The sequence below is a fragment of the Coturnix japonica genome, chromosome 15 (genome assembly GCF_054131305.1).
Source record: "Coturnix japonica strain WE chromosome 15, WE-NBRP24, whole genome shotgun sequence".
Classification (NCBI taxonomy): domain Eukaryota; kingdom Metazoa; phylum Chordata; class Aves; order Galliformes; family Phasianidae; genus Coturnix; species Coturnix japonica.
The window spans coordinates 8,719,553-8,738,462 of record NC_140677.1 but is presented as its reverse complement, the minus strand read 5'-3'; the positions used below and the strand labels follow the sequence as shown (position 1 = coordinate 8,738,462).

Here is an 18,910-nt window from a genome sequence, read left to right as displayed (position 1 = left end):
TCCTTGTTGCTTAGGTTGAGGTGTGTTTTGCAACAGCTTCTAAGAAAGGGCAACCAAAGAAAGTCGAAAGCAAGAGTTAGCAAAATCCTGTCCTGAAGACTGCATTAGCCCTGCAGAATTCTGTACACCAGGAAGACTTTTTCCTGACCTGGCTCTTCTCCAGAGCAATAAGGAATGAATGTGCAAAACTTGAATTCTGTGGCAAAGGCGTGATGGGATATTGCAGGATAAAAATGTAAACTGGAACTTGGCTGTGACCCTGAGTCCCTTTCAGTTTGTCAGCCGTGCTGGCTGGTGCTGTGACAGCGGGGACAGTGACACAAACATAGAGCAGCAGTGTTCTCCTGGGGCAGGGTGCAGTGTCCTGGCATGAGTTTCCATGGCTGTGAGTAACCTGTTTTCTCTGAGGGCATTGCTGGTCCATGACAGTGCAGCATGCAAGGTGTTGTCCTTCTGCAGAACAGTAACTTCAGGTGATTTCCTCTTCCCAACCTCCTGCAGAGCGGTACCGCAGAGCTTTGGGAATATCTGCAATTAGATTTGTGGTCCAGAACCGGTTTTGAAATGATGGTTTGTGTTTTGGCAGCTGAAGCAGACTGTAGAATAGCTGTGGGACAACAGGGTGGTAAAGAGCAGGCTGGGAGCAGGGCAGACATAAGGTCAGGAAGAATACACTGACTGGGCTGTGATGTCCTGCTTTCACTGACCCTACACTGTGTGCTGCATGTCCCCTGCAGGCCAGCATGGAAGGAATGAGTTCAGTGCAGTTTGTGGGGGATTTCCCTGGTGTGAGCAGCTTAGAAAGCAGCACACAGGGTCACCCTGTCCTGTTTAGTCCAGCAGGGTAGTGGGGTGCACAGGGTGGGAGCAGCAGCCAGGCTGTGCTGTGCGATTCCTGGCACATGATCCCAGCTGCTCCAGCTGTGCTCCTTGGCACTGGTGGGCTGGATGAACTGTAGCATCTTATTAATAAGTGTGTCCAATGCAATGTGAACGTCCTAACAAACTTTATCCTTCACCATTCAGCCCGTGGTAGCGGTTGTCGTTAAGATTGTATCTAACAACACGCGGGGGGCTGTGCCAGCTCCAGCCTGCTCCATTCAGCATTAAGTGGAAGCGGCTGTCAATGAGCATTTTATGCAGGAGCGGTTTTAACTCGGTTTCAATAGTGGCAGCTTGTGCTTTAGATGGGAATAATGCTAATTAATTTCACGTTTTTCTGCCTCCAAACCCCAGCACAAGGTATGCTCTTTTCCTCAGCTCTGCCTCCTTATTTTGAGTGCAGAGGGGGAGCCTAGCATTGCGTTGTACAGCTCAGTGCCACCTTGTTAGCTGGAACAAACACTTGTTTTTTTATAAGAACTTCAGAACTCACTCTAGTTTGCTGCAGATCTGAAAGCCCATCCAGTTTTCCATGGTAGATGCTGCCGATGCCTTGATAATTGGACACGTGAAACAGGTTCCTGTGAGGCTGCATGTCTTCCTGGGGTGTAGTTTACAAGATAGGCAGCTTTTCTTTTTGCATCAAGCTTTCCATCCTTATCGTGCATCGGTACAGGTTTGTCCCGTTGTTGCTTCTGACGTGTGAAAGGTAGGAAGCACAAACCAGAATTCAGCTTCAGTCTGGGCACTCCAAGCTTGCTCAGTTACAGTACGATGCTGGGTGATCCCTGCAGTGTATTCGCTACTGCATTGCCAAGATGCTGTTCGCTGAGAACAGTTCACACAGCTTCTATGGAAATTTATATAAGCACTTTATACAATTATCATGGTCTTAATCCCATGGCACGGAACGTGTTTCAGCTCTTGCCTGTGATTAACTCGCAGTCCCAGCAAGGCGGTGGGCAGGCATTGAATTCCCCTGGCATCACATATGGGCAGCAGCACTGAGCATAAATGGGGTACAACCATTTCTGTCTTGTATCCATTTTATTACAACAAACTTTGAAAACTCAGCCTCCAGTAATGAGATATTTTTGGCTTCAGTGTTTGTCTAAATTGATATAAAGCTTGCAAAAGATAGCTAGAATCCCACTGTAAACAAAGGCTTGATGCTTTTGAGTGTGGACGTCTGGCAATGGCTCACTTCCTATTAAATCTTACGGGAACTGGGGCTATATAAATCCAGCCCTGCTGCCTGGGGCAAGGAGAGCTGGGTTGGTGAGAGCTGCACAGTAATACCTCAGTGGGAGTAAAGAGCTGTGGAGGAGGGTGAAGATATTACCCATGGTGAAAATCAGCTTCTATATGCTAGCGTTGTTTGAAGACAAGTCACTAATTGATTAAAAATGGTAGGTTTAATAGTATCAAGGATACTCTGACGTTAAACTGAGCGCTGAGCGAGATGTCAAGAAGCAGCAGAGAAGCTGTCCTACGCAGATTGTGCCATTATTTAGGGACAGGGTGAAGCATCTCCTTTCTACACATACAAATAGCAAATAAGTTGGCAGCTTTTATTCTTTCCTTTAGAATTGAGCAAGTGACGCTTTGGTGGGTACTGGGAGGGATCTGGCTGGAACAGAGGGATGACTGTTTTTGCACAGTGCTGTGGAGTTAACTTTCAGAAGCCTGGCAGGGCTAGGAAGAATTGCAGCAGTGTGCAGGGAGGACTTGTTTGTATTTTGTGGGTCTCTGGCTGCACGAACCGCACGGGTTTTGTGTGTAGCCCTTTGGAGCAGGCTGTGTTCCACCCAGTGTTCGTGTCTGTCCTGGTGTTGGGGACTCCACCTCAGATCTGGAATTCATGAGTGATTCAACAGAACTGTGCCATGGCAGAGTTCAGCACGGGTGCTTTTTGGAGCTGGTTCTTTGGTAGAGTTTAGGAGCATTTCATTAGCAGTACATCTGTTACACTGAATGAACTCAGGTGGAATATCTGCATTGTTCTGTTAGGTTACAGACAACCAACGTACCTTAACTAAGTATTAGAAGCTGTTTGCTACTCTCATCAAAAAGCCTAGAGATTCAAAACTAAATTCACTGCAGGGGAACCTCTGTGAGAGACAGAAGAGAGGATGGGAAGTGTGAAAGGTGATGATGTCCTTTGTATCTTTTTGGTTTTGGTACTGATTTCCCCATTGTTTCCACTCCCCCAAAGGACACTCTGTATGCTTACCCCTGTGGCTCTGACCACACTCCCAGCCCCATGGCCAGCCGGGTCCCCTTGGAAGCAGCCCCTCTCCTGGAGACAACAGAGTCTCGACTGACGGCTGTGGCAGTGAACGTGGAAGATGGACACACCATTGCTTTCCTAGGAGACAGCAAGGGGAGACTGCATAAGGTATTGTCTGGATGCAGCAGGAATCAAAGAGGGTAAAACTAATGAGGGATGCTCACGTGGGGGCTGGCAGGAAAAGCAAATTCAGTTCTCCTGTAATTCCTCAGGTAGGACAGATATCTCCCACTCCTATTCTCATACTTTGCCTGTATACTGCTGTGACTCTCCTGCAGGTGTATTTAGGAGCAATGGGAGATGCACACATCTATGCTTCTTTAGCCATCCAGTTGAACAGCATGGTGAGCGGAGACCTCCTGTTCGACCAGTTGCAGGAGCACCTCTTTGTCATGACCCAGTCAATGGTAAGAGCAATTAAATCCCTTCCACAGAAGAGCTGACAGGATTCGAGTTCCAGACAAAGTACTGAAGGAAGTGGAAGAGTCTAAGAAACCTGGCAGAGGTTTCTGACCTTAACCCATGGCATGTATGTTTTCATAAGCTGGTCAGGCTGCCTCGTTTCAGCACTGATTGTGTGATGAGTTTTACCGATAAAAGCAAGCTGTGTAAGGAACCCTGCAAGGCACCTTTCCTCTTCATCAGCCTTCTGTAATTCTTTTTGTCTGGTGGCAGCAGGAAGAGAAAGCAGCATTGTGATTGCTGGGGCTGCTGGGTAGAAAATTGAGCTGCGAGTATTTTATTTGAGAGGATTTGCTGAACACTCGGATCAGCTTCTTGAGCTGGAAAGAAAAGGATCCTCCTAGCAAAATGAAAGCAACCCTGGTGTTACTCTGTCTGAAGGAAAGGGCAAAATGAAAATGAGATCATGCTGGAAAACCATTGCTTCCCTTCACTCAAACCCTCATGTGAAGTTTGAGATGCTCAAATCTTGTAATGCTTCAAAGGAGGAACTGGAATCTGTGAGTGGAGGATGATTAGGGGAAATCTGGAGTATATCCCTACAACTAATTGTTCTGTCAATTAAAGAAATGCAAAATTCATGACCTACTTAGCAAAAGTAATAGGTTGAGGATTAGAAGATGATGTTTTAAGGTGACTGACAGCATAGTAACTGAAGTAGCCGATTTAAAAAGAGGCAAAAGGCTGAAATCAGCAAGGATAGTCAGTTCAGGCCGCAAGTCAAGCTTACCCCAACTGCTGCAAGGTTGTGTTCCACTTTGCTCAAAGCCGACTGCTCTGCTTTCAGTCCAAGTGGTTGTGCTGCCAGATAGAGCTGGGCAGTGGGCAGGTGCATTCAGAGCCCTCAGCTGGAGCTGCCACATCCAGCTTCAGCCTGGTGAGCCGTCAAGAGACAGTCTTTGATGACACAGTTCAGTAAAGCAGAAGAGCAAATGGCATTGTCTGTTATTTATCACTAAATAAAGTGTTCTTGCAAGAAACGTCATGGATGATGTTTCAGCAGCGTGCTGTTTGCCTCAGTGTCTCTGTGCAGCTTGAAGTTAACGCCCTTTCTTAATATGTAGAATAGGTTTTAAGGCGGGCTTTGGGAATTTCTTCCTTTTTCCTTTAGTTTTATGCAGTGTTAGGAATTAGCACGAAATTTCAGTGACTCTGCTCTGCTTTCATAGATTTCTTTTTCTGACAGGTGCTCAAAGTTCCCATTCTGGAGTGTTCCTTGTATGCGGACTGCGAATCCTGTCTGGCACTGAAGGATCCTTACTGTGGCTGGTGTGTCCTTCAGGGACGGTAAGATAGATCCTGTGTGGTTTGTGGAGGAATAATGCTTAGTTGTTGTCCCTGCTAACTCTCTTCCTTCTGTCTGTCTCCATATATGTCAGGTGTCTGGGTTTATTTTTAGCTCCTTTGTGGGATATATTTGGCCTACAAATTCATTCTGATTTACCATTCTTCTGTCTTCAGATTTCATTTCTTCTCCTGGTGTCCTTGTTGTACTTGGTGCTTTTTTACTTCTTGTTCCCCTTCTGGTGTTTCTTCACAAGAAATAAATGGTCTTTTCCAGCTTGTCTATCTGCTTGCTGGTTGCTGCCCTGCAGGATGCCCTAGGGGCCTGGTTTATGGCCCTTGAAGCCGCAACTGGCAACATACTGCAGTGGTTCATCCTTTGCAATGGAAGGTGGTGAGAGGCTGGGACTTCGTGGCAGTGTGTAGCAGCTTCTCTAAGAATCTAGCAAGGGTTTCAGCCAGCCAGCATTGGCTTGGGATTGGATGTGCACCCTGCTAGGGCTGTGTTGATGTCTGATAAGGCTTTCTGCTGTTTCTCTGCAGGTGCAGCCGTCGCTCGGAGTGCTTGAGGTCTGGGTTGAGTGAGCAGTGGCTTTGGAGCTTCAACTCTACGCAGCAGTGTCTCTCCATCCAGTCACTAACTCCAGCCAATATCAGCCGAGAGGAAAAGAGAAATGTGAGCAGTGATGATTCTCTCTGATAATCTTGTTCCCTAATAGAAAGTTACTAGATATTCTGGAGTACTTGATGGTTGCTTTGGTGAGGACCTTCCTTGGCTTGATATCAATTATGTGCCCCTGTCTGTGGGTTTAGAGTGTTTCTGACTCTACCTGTCAGGAATACCTAAAAGGAGCCACCCAAAGATAAGGCTTTAGTCTGGCACCAGAGACCTGGCAGAAAAGCTGAGGTATGGCAGTGCTTTGAAGTCTGCCACTGTGTTGGGATGTGACAAGAGTCTGTCTTGTGCTAAAGATTTGAGGAAAGGGGTGAAATTGTCCATTCCTTGGGTGGATGCCAAATTCATCGGGCAAATGGCAGGAGATGATGAGGGGAGCAGCCACCTAAAAAGATACTATAGAAAAATGGATGTGTGGGTAGATAACTGCGTTATGGGGCTCTTGCTTTGAGAAAGTAGAACCAGATAATTAGATGAGATGGAAGAATGCTTTGGAGAACAGAGTGTTTACTGTGTGCTATTGAACTGGCAGATATTCCTGGCTATCTCAGATTTACCTTCTCTACGTGAGGAAGAATTTTACTCGTGTTACTTTCAAGATTATGAAAGCCCAGCAGTTCTGACAGAGTCAGGAATCATGTGTCCCTCACCAGATCCCAACCAAACACCAGCCTTGCCAGCAGGAGCAGGTCAGTGAAATGCTTTAAACGGGGCGTGATAAGCTCAGATAGTATTGTCAAGAGAAAAGACATTTTGGGTCAGAGTGCCAAGATTATCAGCCATGGATGTACACAGTCTGTCAGCAGGTGTTCATTTCATTCTGTCATAAGATCTATTTGCTTGCTGCTTTTGTGTCACGCACATCCTGTGCTATTCTGGGCTGTTGCCAGATTCTGGTGCCAAATTCTGGTGGTTGGAAAGGAGCTCCTTTCCTTGAAGGGTTTTATGAAAGTCTGAACACCATCTGAAATGCAGTCCGGAGCGGTAGCTGGTTTGGCAGCTTTTGTCATAAATCTGGAGAGAGGACTTTCTTAAACACTGCTTTTCTTTTTTTTAAACCTAAATGCAAACCTTTTCAAACTTCAAACATGGATGGGAGGAGAAAGAATCTTTAAGAAGAGTGAAGGAAGGGACCTTCAGCCATTAAAAAGATTAGAAATAAACCTGCAAAGCAGCACAACCTCCAGAAAATACAGTCAACCTATTACTGTAAATAACAACTGGATGAGTATTGCTAATTGGTCACTCCAAAGCACATAGGAGGTTCTATGGCCTGTGTGTTGGATGTTGCCCAGCCTGCTGGTGTGAGCAATGATGAGCTGCTCTCTTCAGAGAACTTGTTCAGCTGAAGGAAGCACGGCAGGTGATGGCTGGGAAACATTCCACACAAATCACCTGAATAGCTGAGGAGATTTTGCCATATACGTATACAGCTGTCTAATGGGTCTGAAATGGTCTCCATGGACATAACATGACAGCAGAACCAAGCTAGCTCTGGTCTTTGGTCTCAGACAACTTGATTTTTGGCTTGCATGATGCTTGGAGTAAACCAACCAGGTCTCCTTTTCAGTCAAAGAGAGGGAGGCTTCGTGCCCTATTACAGCAGGCAAAGTGAACAGGATTGGCTTTTCCATTTAGATAGCAAACACTGACCTGTATTTAAACTGTAAAGGTCACTCACAGTCTAGTTTTCACTATTCTACACTTCAGATTCTTTTAGCAACTCATTTGTAAGCAATCTTGCTTTTATTTCAGTAATGAAGTGTTTTACCTGTATTATTTTCATCTTGCTTCTCTGAAGCAACCTGCTTCTATTTTCTAACCTGAGCTTATCAGACAAGAACCATCCAGGAATCTCATCTGTGTTGTCCTTCTGCTTCTGTAGTAATTCTTCCAGTCAATGAACTGTTGCCAAATGCTCTTAGAAGTGTTTTGCTGTGTTAACTGTGCCAGCCTTCTCTTCATATTTGCTGTTATGTAGGTTTTCTCTCTCCTTCGCTGCGTTTGTAGCCCTTCTTTGTGCTATTTTTATGCTCTGCTAAGATTAATTTGAAGTCGGTAATGAGAACTATACAATAATCTAAATGAGATGTCATTAGACGTATTTTCCTATTCCTACTTAAAAAGCTTTTCCCAGCTTGCTAAAATATTCTCCTCTTTTCAGCTTTACTTCAAAGGTTCCATTACAGCTCATCTGTCACTTCAAGCTGATGAGTTCCACGTTGGTAGCAAGATCTCTTGCTCTTAATTTGCAAGTACTCAACCTTGTCCTCTGTGCTGCTGAACAGCACCATTACAGTCACAGGAAGTAATTGGCTTTTTGGAGAAAAGGGTATTTATAACTATGGTGTCATAGTCCTGAAACCCTGTGAGGATTGGCCCTTCCACCACAGCCAGATGCCGTCACCTTCGTAACAGCGATAGAAGCTGGCAGCATTGCAGCGACTCCTGCCTTCAGCAGCATGCGATGCCATCTTTGTTCTTAATCCTGGCTTTTCATACACACCTCATCACCTGTTTTACCAGCATCATTTCTCTCTTGTCATTCTGTCAGGAATCCAGTTCAAGGCTGAGGGACCCTCTGTCAGACTGGATAGTTTCTTTGTTGCCTTCCAAACTATTGCAAATGAGCACATTTTTACATGCCAAAGTAAGACTGAACTCTCTTAGAGGAAGGAGGAACAGCCTCCTTGTTACTAGTTTTTGTAGCACATTGTTGCAGACAAATGGCGGCTCCTGGAGTTCAGCAGAGCATGCTATATATTCCCATTAGTTAGAGATCTAACGCTCAGTTCTAAGGTTGAGGGCATTTGTTTGAAATGAGGTTAACTGGCATTCTTAGTACTGCCATATGCGAAACGTCTCCCTCAGGTTCATGCTATCAGATAGAGTTAGCTATGACCATTCCTGCAGTTATTTGATCTGTTGTAAAGCAATGGTCATGCCTCTCAGTCGACATAAAAACAAAGATCTTGAGGCGATATCTGCGTGCGAAGCACATGTTGGTTCTAAGGATTGGGTTTTCCCTTGGATCACAAATGACAACAGTCATCTTTGAGCCTGGAATGTCACCTCTTCCTGTAATACAGAGGCGACAGTGGGATTACAGCAAATCTAGATGGAGCGATCTTCAGACATCTTCCTTCCTCTGGGTTGGCAAGAGCTGTCGTAAACTACCCCGATAAACTTGTCCAACTTGTTTTTAGTGAGCATAGGATAATCTAGTGATGGAGATGCTAGCAGCATGGAAGGGAATCTGTCTCCAGTTTTGGCAGGTGTCTTCCATAGAGCATGTGCTGTGTCTTCTAACAGTATGGCAGAAATGGCATCATTTCTAAGAGATTTTTATTTTCACTTTCAGATCATGTCACCATAAAGCTTGTAGTGCGTTTCCATGACATCTTCATTGCTTCTGTGGACTTCTCTTTCTATGATTGTGCTGCAGTGGCCCTGCTATGGAAATCAGCACCGTGAGCACCTGCTTTTTCTTGTCTGTAGTTCTAGGGAGGGTGGCTGCCCTGTCCTGGATCAGCATAGGAACTACTTTTCTATCACTGTTCCAGGTGCCAGAAGTGTGTGAGCAGTCCCTGGGGATGCAACTGGTGCGTCCAGCAGCACCTCTGCACCCACAAAGCAGCCTGTGAAGAAGGAACCATTATCTACAATGAAAGGGTGCGTCTCCTACTCAGTCCCTCTGTGGTGAAGCAGCCTGTTGTGAACATAGCTATGGGGGTGATACGGAGTGGTTTTGTCCCCGAGTTTTATTCTGTGTTATTTCTTTTCTCTTACCCTGCCATGTTGTTTTTCTTTAGGCCCAGATCCCAACTTCAAGTGTGTTCCCTTCGTCAGCAGCTCCCCTCACTAAGTCCTCTACCATAGCCCCAGTGGTGACCATAAAACCCATCACTCCCCCTGTGCATGCAGTATCAAACACTGTGCCCCCCACAGAGCCCAACCACATCACGTTCTCTGCTGCGTCTGATTCAATGACTGAGCCTACAGAAATCATCAGCAACCCGTACTCAACGCTTTCAGCTGAAGCAGCGTCTCTCCAGGCCGTTACAGAACACCCCCTGCCACCACCAGCAGACAAACCTGCTGTCACTCTGCCAGGCACAGCTTCTCCTGCTGCATCTATTCTCACCAGCCCAGGCAAAAACGTGGATCGTGCAGCCTTACCAACCATAGGGCCGTCTGCTGCCCATGAGCCGTGGCACACTGAGCCACCTACCACTGTAGCAGCTACTCCTCTGTTCACATCTTCGCCAGCAGTGACACCTTCCCCTCATGTCACCAGTTTAAGATTGCCTTTGAGTTCTTTTCCTACCGCAGAGGCCCTGACATCTGCCATCCCATCTCCCCAAACCCCTGGTCAGATGCCAGAGGACCCTTCTGCCTCTAATGACTCTCCTGCCATGCTGGGAACTGAAATACCTGCATCAGAGCCCCCACCGTCAGCTTCCCAAGACTCAGTGCTGGGGGAGGACGCAGAGCTCCAGGACACAGAGGACTGGATGGATTTGCTGCAGGCTGAAAACGACACATCTCCCTTCTCTGCTTCTACTCTTTTATCGGGTGATGGTGATTCTTCAGAGAGGGACGTCTCTGACTTGCCCAGGATCCTCCACCCTGACCTTGACTATCAGTATGATGCCCCTGGATTCTGGGAGGTAAGCTGCTCAACTTCAGAATCTGCAGCTTAAGGCTGTAATTATTTGAAGTTTTCATTTGATTTGCTGGTCTGATGTTTCAGCACATAGAAGAAGCTGTGCTCTCTGAAACAGTAGGTGACCACCGTAATGTGTGGGAGGAGAAGGGGCAATCTGAAGCTCCCGGGTCTTGTAGAAATGCTGCTGATCTGAAAGTGACAGCTGCTGTGATGTCCAGACTATTCACAGCTCTCTACTGTTCACTACTTTAGGCTTGTGCATCGCTTTCTTGTAACACATGCAGATGTCCAGATGGGGCTTTGCTTCTCTGTTGGCTGATGGTTTCTCTGATTTCCTGTATGAGAAGTGTGGAAATCTCTTTCTCTAAAGATGCTGTGTTTATTTTCAGAATGAAGAGCTTAGTTGGGGTCCTGGTGCATGTCCCTGTGTGCAAGGAATCCAAGGATCTTCGCTGTTTCCAGTCAATGTGACAAGGAAGATAACCCTGCTTGGGAAGAACTTCCACCTGTACCGGGTAGTTAGCTGCTATTTCACATCAGCATTGAGAAACCATATCAGTGCAGAGCACTGTTTGAGCAACCAATCCACTGGACTACTAAAAATAATTGTCTAAGAAAGCTGTGGCTCTGCTGAGGTTTTTCCTGTGTCCTAGCAAAGAAACAGCTGGAGGAGTGCCTGATTTCTGTGAATAAGCAATTATGTACTTGGATTTCTTCCCGGGAAGGAGGGCATGCAGAAAAAGGGATACCACAGGTGTACACCAACCTGCTGGGGATCTGAAAGTATTTGCATTAAGTTGCACCTGTGCAGCAGTGCAGATGGCAGTTCTTGGAGTGACTTTCTGCTGGATCTCTGCTAGTTGTTTCTGTCTCCATAAACTAAACACAGATCATCTGTTCTCTTTCCTTTCTGGGCTGGTCATGCTGATGTGGCTATTCCTGTTGTACCTGAAGCTTCCATAGTGGGGAAAACCAACCCTGGAAAGCTTCATTCCCAGGGTGTGCCTCTGATTAAAAAAAAATTGTCTTAGCTTCTTAAGTTGGAATATTGCTTTGGCAACCCTTTACAAACTGCTACTTCAGAACACGCAGCCCACAGACTAATTGCTAGTTTGTATGTTAAGCTTCACTCCACCACTCAGAGGAGCCGAGCTACTTACAGATACATATCCTCCTTTTTTTTTGACAAGGCGTGCATAAGCAATTCCAGGAAAGGCTTACAGGAAAGAACAGACAAATACACTTAATATTTCCAAGATGTGCTGCTCTTATCTGTGTGCTCTGCCTTTTGGTTCCAGGACCAGCGGTGGGACTATGAGTGTGTCCTGAATTTGGAAGGCAAGACGATGGTGATGGATGCTTATGTGGAAGGGGATGAAGCAAACCAGTCCCTGTGTTACATCACCTGCCAGCTGAACCAGGTGAGCGCTTGGGATGCGTGATGGCATTTCATGGTTCACACTGGTACTAATTTAATTCACCTTGTTTATCTGACGGGCTGGGAGGTGAAGTTTCTGAGGAAAAAAAAAACATGTCTGTAGTGTGTTTAACACCATAGAGATCTTGTCTGTGGAGCTGCTTCCTGGTGGTACCGGCATTTCAGGCTGCAGAAGGATTGTGTGGGCTGAGCCACAAGATCTGTTGCCGTGTTTGACGTGGCACAGAATGGTGCTGTCTCAGAATTGCTGCTCATTGCAACCTGCTACTTCTGCTGTAGCTTGAGTTGCTGCTTTGCAGTTTGCAGATCATGACTTCTGTGGCAAGGGTTCCTTTGTGTGGATTTTATATAAGGAAATGTTGTGGCCGAGGTGATATTCTTAGTTTGCAACCTCGCATGGTCAAAAGAAAAGGAACAGCATCAGCTTTTGAGTACACAGGCCCTGCAGGCCAGTTATAATCCTACATCCCCAGCGCTGCTGAAATTGCAGAAGTGCCAGCTTGAACAATTCTCTGAGCAGGTGGCTTGTAATTAGAAATACGGCATTTAGGGATTGCAGTTAGGAAGGCAGACAAGTATTGCCATGAGCACACGCTTCTTTGCAGTGTTCTTCCTGGCGAACCAGTGTCTGTTTCTCTTTTTAAAGCTAAGTGGTGTCTGAGTGAGTCAGTAAGGATGAGCCCATGCTGCTATTGCCTGAGCTTGTGCTTCTCTGACTACATTCATAGGAAGCTCCATACAGGCTGTGCATGATGAATGCTATTTATTTTGTTTTTCCAGCCTATTCCGCTGGTGTGTTTGTACCTCCATAATGTCCCTTACCTTGATGGTTTCTGTCTTTGCAGTACAGCTACACAGCACCTCAACTCGAATTCAATGCTGTGGTGTTTGTGCAGAGGCGGCAGCACCTTCGAGTGGACAGTGCTGCAGATCTTCACGGTAGGAATGCAACATTTCTCAGTGAGACAGCAAAAGGAACGGGAGGGGAATCAAGAAATCCTCAGCTTTTTATGTATATAAATAGATAGATCTATTTTTATACATCTGTAGTAATCCTATCACAGGGCAACTGAAGAAAACACACAGCCTTATTTCCATCAGGATTCACAGAGCAGAGAGGTGGAGGGGCTGCTACCTAAGACACCTAACTGCTGTGTTATTCTGTGCCTTAGGGGCTGTTTTCACATGCTTCTGAACGTTGCTTTTTCAGTGACTTTCTACAACTGCTCCGTGGGACACACTGACTGCAGCCGCTGCCAAACAGCTGATTCAAAGTACAACTGTGTGTGGTGTGGTGGTGACAAGCCCAGCTGCATCTTCAGGGGCTCCTGCAAGGAAGAGATAGAAGACCTGTGTCCAGCACCTCTCATTCACTCTGTGAGTAACCACCTACTCACTAGTGTATGGCATTCTCCAGTTGAAACCAGAGGTCTGTGAACTCAGAGTGCAAGCAGTGTAGTTCTGTGGCATGTTGGCATGTTGAAGAGCACATTAATCCTATTCCACTGTAACTCTTTGGTGATGTGAGGATGTTAGACTTGTGCTGGGCTTTTGTTGTACTGATAGAGAACGTGGGGGAAGGATGTGTTTGTGTCTCATGTGAGCAGAAACTGATGTGCCAAAAGAAGCATAATCACTTAAAAGCTGGGAAAGGGTCTGCAGATTGGATCCTCCAGCTGTCCCAAGCCAGACTCTAAAACAGATTGGCCCAGCTGAGCCTGGGGTAAAGGAGGGCAAACTCTAATGATAGTGGCACAGTGAGGATGTGGAAGATGTGATGGATTACTGGGATTTATTATATTTGTTTGTTTATTTTAAGTGTTTCCTGCTAACTGCCACATGACAAGTGTCTGTAGCCATGTGTCCCTTTTGCTTGTCAGCTTGTCCTCCCTCCAGTGGCACACAGCGTCCATGTGCTGCATCTTGTGTTAGTTCACCTTGGATGCTGCTCAGGGACAGAGCTTTGAAGTCTGTGCAGCATGTGATTCATCGTTGTATTGATGCTGGGGGGTAGTGGTGCTTGCTGCTTCAATACAAATAACACATACCAGCTTGTGCATTCCCATTCTTCAGTAGAGATGCCCTACAGAGTGGTCAGCACGTTGTTGAGGCAAGCAGGGCAGTCCTTGCCTATAGAAGTCCACAGTGGATATTAATACCCTCTGGGGAATGCTGGCAATGGTGAGGTATAGGAATGAAGGCTCTGAACGTGATATTCTTTATGATCTTTCTTCTGAGGATGCAACCTGGTACTGGTCCTGGTTACCAAAGTGAATCCATAGCAGTGACTGGACCAGGCAGCTGGTAATGGGGCAGTTGTGAAGAGCTCTGTGCTGTAGATCAGGTGCCAGACTGAGGAGGTCTGAGATAATGTGACATTTACACGTGCGCGGATGTCTTTGCAGGTGTACCCCCTGTCTGGACCAGTGGAAGGTGGCACTAGAATCACCATCACTGGCTCAAACCTCGGGCAGAAACATCAAGACATTGCAGAAACTGTCACTGTTGCAGGAATTCCCTGTGCCGTAGATGCTCAAGAGTATGAGATCTCTAGCAGGTAGAGTATCTGCAAACCTCCTCCCAGAGACAGGCGTTGGCTTTTTCCTTGGCTGCTGACACCAGGCTGAGATTTCGTTGCCTTTTCTGTAGCAGGTATCGAGCCTGGCCCATTCCCTAGGGAGTGCCTCTGAGTGTGGTTGCTTTCTGATTAGATTCTCCCCAGGCAGTGACCTTGGAGCGATAAGTTTGTGTACAAGGCAATGGCCAAACAGTGCTGCCATGTACCAAACACACTGCTGGTGTGGGGCCTGCGGGCTAGTGTGCTCAGGGAGTCACTAGTGTGCTCAGGGAGTCACGGGCTCAGAGCCACGCAGTTTCATGGGTGTGTTCCCAGTCACAGCTTTATTTCAGTAAAGCAAAGGACGTGGCTTTTATAAACTGTCACTGCTTGGGAAATTTTGTATTAATACATGGCAAGGATGAGAATGCTTGGAGGTACAGCACAACTTGCTGCCTCTGCTTGAGAGAAGGTATCCTTAGAGTGTTATTCTTCACCTGCTGGCTAGACGTGAACTTCCCAAACACAAATGCAGTGAAGAGACCCCCTTAGCTAGGGACTGACAGGGGAGTCTTGCTGGGCACTGTGCCACACTTGTGGTTAGCAGTGCCCAGCAGTTACACAGAGCCTGTAAAAGTAGTGGTTAGGAGGAGGATGAGAAGGGGAAAGAGATGTCCAGCTTATGTCAGTAATAAAGGGAATTGAGTAGCTGATGTGTCTGGTCAGGGAAGGACCGTATGGCAGGAAAATATAGCCAGGTTTGAGAGATGTGACTGAGGCAACTTAGGAAGCAGGGAGAAGGAGAAAAGAATATTTTCAGGGCAGGTAAGTGGGAGCCTTGGACAAGGGAGGGAGAGGAGCCAAACAACCTGCAGGAGATGAGGAGAGAAGAGCAGAGCAATTGTGAGTAACCTCCCATCAGAGCTATCACAAGCCCATTTTTCCATCCCATGATATCTGTAGTGCCCTTCCCTCTGGGAGCCAGGTAAGTTCCTGCTGGGAAGTGGCCTGCTATGTTGAGCAGTGTTGTCCTGTCTGTGCTCTTTGTTTGTCTTGATCCATCTGCTTTCTATTTTCATCCTAGAATTAGAGCATAATCTTTCTGGGTAGCACTGTCTTTGTTCTGCTACCTGGCATCACAGGTGGTTGGCTTGAAAGTGGCTCCCTGCACTGCCTAGTTTCAAATTCCTGAGCCTTTCTGGCTGGGGGCATATAGCTGTGTATATGGAACTCACTCCTGAGCAAGGCACCAACAAAATGAATGTGTAGGGAAGCTGGCAAAAGTCTGCTGCAGAGCTGAGTTTTTCTATTAGAAAACCAGTGCCATAAGATGGGATTCCTTGCTACCCTACTTGAAGTACAAACTGATTTTTCACCTTGTCAGCATCTCCCATGCCAAGTTACAATGTGAGGAAGGGACTGGGAAGAGCAAGGGGTGCATATCAAGGGAGCTGGCAGGTCCTAGAGGCTGCTGGCTGAGGAGCAGTGCCAAGTGGACCTCGTCTCAACTTTTGCTCTGCATCAGGCACAGTGCTAATGTGTGGATTGACCCCTGCTATCCTGGAGCCACTCCGGAAACCACTATTTGAATTGGTTCTGGACTGTAGGGGAGTTCTTGGCCTCTATGTGCATCTGCTACAGTGGGCTTCATCCTATCTGTCCCACTAGTAGATAGAGTGGGCCCATTTGAACGGCCACCTGCTTTTTTCTGCTGCTGCACCTGAACCAGCTTGTAAAGGAGTTTTATCCACATTCAGTTGTATGTTCTGAGCACATGTTAAAGCTGCAAGAGAAGGGAGCTGAGGTTGCGAGGTAGATTTAGAACATGGCACAGTGGGAGCAGCTCATCTCTTCCATGCTGTGACGCTGTTCTTGGATTGTCCTGCAGCATCGTGTGTGTCACCGGTGGGAGCTGGGCAGAGAGAGTTGGGCACGTGGTGGTGGAAGTGCCTGGAGGAGGACGGGGAGTCTCTGAGCATATTTTCACCTACCAGGTAATGCAGCTGCCACTTCTTTAATCTCTATGTTCTTTCGGTACTTCTGCTGTACAGGAACGGGGGGCGCTATCAGAAACCTGATGCTGATTTATCTGCTGTTTGTGTTGTGTGGGTTTCCATTTATCAGTAGTGAATTACTTGGCCCACTCTGTTGCCAGCCCCCCCCCCCTGAAGTTTTGTGCGCCACCAGTGGGACTCAGTTCATGTTGTTGTGAATAACTTTATCAAACGTCCTTTCTCCTTCCCAGGTGACCCAACAATACATTTAACTGCACAAGTCTTAGCACAGATTCTTAGAGCTCCATGCTGCTTATCTGCTCACCTACTAGACAAACAGACAATTTATTTGCTACCTTGTATTTCCTAACTTGAGTTCTTAATCCAGTTACAGATCTGAACAATCCCTTTGAACCGTTGATCCTGGGGTTTGTGTGTGAGGCTTATGGCTTTGCTATTTGCAGCACCCATCTGCCCTTTGCATCTTGTAGGAAGACAAGTCCGTAGCTCACGTTTCTTGCTGGTGTGGTTGTTCCCCTCCCTCTGCTGCTACCATTCCTCAGTAAGCAGTGCTGTGGGATCCTAGCTTTGTTTAGGAATCTGTAGCTTCTATTTTCAGAGCACTGGAGATCCCTGTTGCTTTCTTTCCTTGCCTTATTTTGTGAGGTCATTGTCACTCAAGCACTCAAATTCTATTATTTTTTTCTTTTTCCTTCCAGAACCCAGAGCTGAGATCCATTGTTCCAACTCAGGGCCCCAAAGCAGGAGGAACATGCCTTACCCTACTGGGCTCAAAGCTGCTAACTGGACATCCGAATGAGATCAGTGTCCTGCTCGGAGACCTCCCTTGCCACATGTAAGATCAGAGTCTGCCAATGTGCTGGCTGTGCGCTGCCCCAGATTTGCCCTAGAGCTTGGCAGGGTTGTCAGCATTGAACTTAAAACCTTTCAGCATTAAACTTAAGAAAACAGGGCAAGAGGTTCACAGGCTATCAGCAAAAGGCAAGGCATTGTGTTATAAAACCTCGCACTTCAGCGGCTGTATGAATCCCTTGTTCTGTTTTTTATCTCTCCAAGCCTCTCTGAGATGACAGAGGATCAGTTGGCCTGTCAGACGAGTCCCAGCAACGTGTCTACAGAACTCCCAGTCACTATCAAGTATGGAGAGCAGGAGCGGAGGCTGGAAGGATCCCTCTTCAGATATACTCTGGATCCCAATATCACTTTTGCAGAGCCACCCAAAAGCTTTCTCAGGTAAAGAGAAAATGCTTGCACCTTGCCCAGGGCTCTGTGCCGTGGTAGGCAGGTACTGCTGGCACCTGTTGTGTTGCACTCTGGAGTAAAGCCAGGCTTGTAGGAGTGGGCATAAGCATGGGCAAGACGGAGCTAGCGAATAATAGGTGTGTGAGATGAGCTGCTTTTCTCTTCCAGTGGGGGGAGAGTACTCAGAGTTCATGGATTCAACCTGGATGTTGTGCAGAGCCCAAAGATTCGAGTTACAGTTTCTCCGTCTGAACGCCGGCGCCGAGGGCTGGGGCGATGGCGCAGAATCATCCCAGACACTGAGTGCCCCAAGGATGCTCTGTGCAGCATCCAGCAGGTAACACGGCAAAGGGCTCGGTGGGGCTGTGGGTGTTGTGTTGCAGAGGTGGACTTTCTGTCACTGGGGCTTCTGGACTCAATGCTCTTATCTGCTTGTGTCCTACCAGCTAAGTCTTGGCCAGATGAGAGCAATGTCTGCCAGGTTAAGTGCTTTCACAAGCACTGACATGAGTTGGATCTACTTTTGCTTAGGGATGTTCAATATTTTTCTGCCCTCCAACTGCCTGTCTTGAGGTGTGTAACTGTAGAGGTGTTGATCTGGCCATCAAGACAGCAGATCTTGCAGCAGAATTTGCAGACTTAGAGAATATTTGGTAGCCAAAGTACAAGCATTTGTATTCATAGTGCAAACAATAGAGGGCTTCCTGCACATGAACTTGGAAGCCTTGTCATTCTCTTCAATCTCCCAGTGTACTGAGGTATAATCACTTGATGTGATTATACTGAATGATCTGACATTTCATCTGGCATTCCGAGATGAATGGTGAGGATGACGCTTTTCATATTCTTACACATATATGAAAGCTTCTCCAACCATGAAGGATGCTTTTTTTCCATACTAAATCCCTTTCAGGTTTTTATTGCACAGATGTGGAGCTGAACGTGCACCCAATGGACACACGCTAGTAAAAGTTGTTTCTCCACTATTTTTTGTGGCTGTGAATTCCTATGGGGGAAGGGAAGGAAAAAAATGACTAATGCTTTCACCACATGTTTTAAATGTCTGTAACCCAACACAGGACACTTCTTTCACAGCAACATTCAGGTTATTAAGTAAGTCTGCCTTGTGTTGGAGGTCTTTGATCTAAAGCTGATACTACTCCAGAATTTACTTCTGGGGGAATGTCAGAGCTAATTTCCACTGTGGAGCATTCAGTACTTGCAGCAAAACCAGTGCTCAGGAGGCTTCTTCAGAGGAACGCAGGGAATTCCTCACATCTTGTATTGTTTTTTCCCTCTACAATTAGCAGCTTCTCTGGCAACACTCCAGATTAAAGGAGCACATTGGCCCCAGATTGCTCAGGGCTGGGAAGTATTGCAGAGCTACAGGAGAAA

The 18,910-nt window shown here is 46.7% G+C and overlaps 1 protein-coding gene across 8 annotated transcripts in view; it reads left to right on the top strand.

Moving 5' to 3' along the window:
* PLXNB1 (plexin B1) overlaps window positions 1-18,910 on the top strand; it is a 63,545-nt gene that overhangs the window by 31,060 nt on the left and 13,575 nt on the right. For 6 of the 8 annotated variants that reach the window (XM_015875238.3, XM_015875241.3, XM_015875240.3 and 3 more), the window contains 17 exons: window positions 3,098-3,280; window positions 3,451-3,579; window positions 4,821-4,921; window positions 5,462-5,594; window positions 6,127-6,283; window positions 8,956-9,064; window positions 9,158-9,266; window positions 9,407-10,264; window positions 10,653-10,778; window positions 11,562-11,684; window positions 12,547-12,640; window positions 12,912-13,078; window positions 14,107-14,258; window positions 16,147-16,252; window positions 16,972-17,108; window positions 17,330-17,506; window positions 17,684-17,852. In XM_015875238.3, coding sequence (XP_015730724.2) covers window positions 3,098-3,280; window positions 3,451-3,579; window positions 4,821-4,921; window positions 5,462-5,594; window positions 6,127-6,283; window positions 8,956-9,064; window positions 9,158-9,266; window positions 9,407-10,264; window positions 10,653-10,778; window positions 11,562-11,684; window positions 12,547-12,640; window positions 12,912-13,078; window positions 14,107-14,258; window positions 16,147-16,252; window positions 16,972-17,108; window positions 17,330-17,506; window positions 17,684-17,852 — 3,030 coding nt within the window. Of the gene's footprint in view, window positions 1-3,097; window positions 3,281-3,450; window positions 3,580-4,820; window positions 4,922-5,461; window positions 5,595-6,126; window positions 6,284-8,955; window positions 9,065-9,157; window positions 9,267-9,406; window positions 10,265-10,652; window positions 10,779-11,561; window positions 11,685-12,546; window positions 12,641-12,911; window positions 13,079-14,106; window positions 14,259-16,146; window positions 16,253-16,971; window positions 17,109-17,329; window positions 17,507-17,683; window positions 17,853-18,910 lie in introns of those variants that run through there. The other 2 variants (XR_014934803.1, XM_085516791.1) reach the window with 2 other exon arrangements.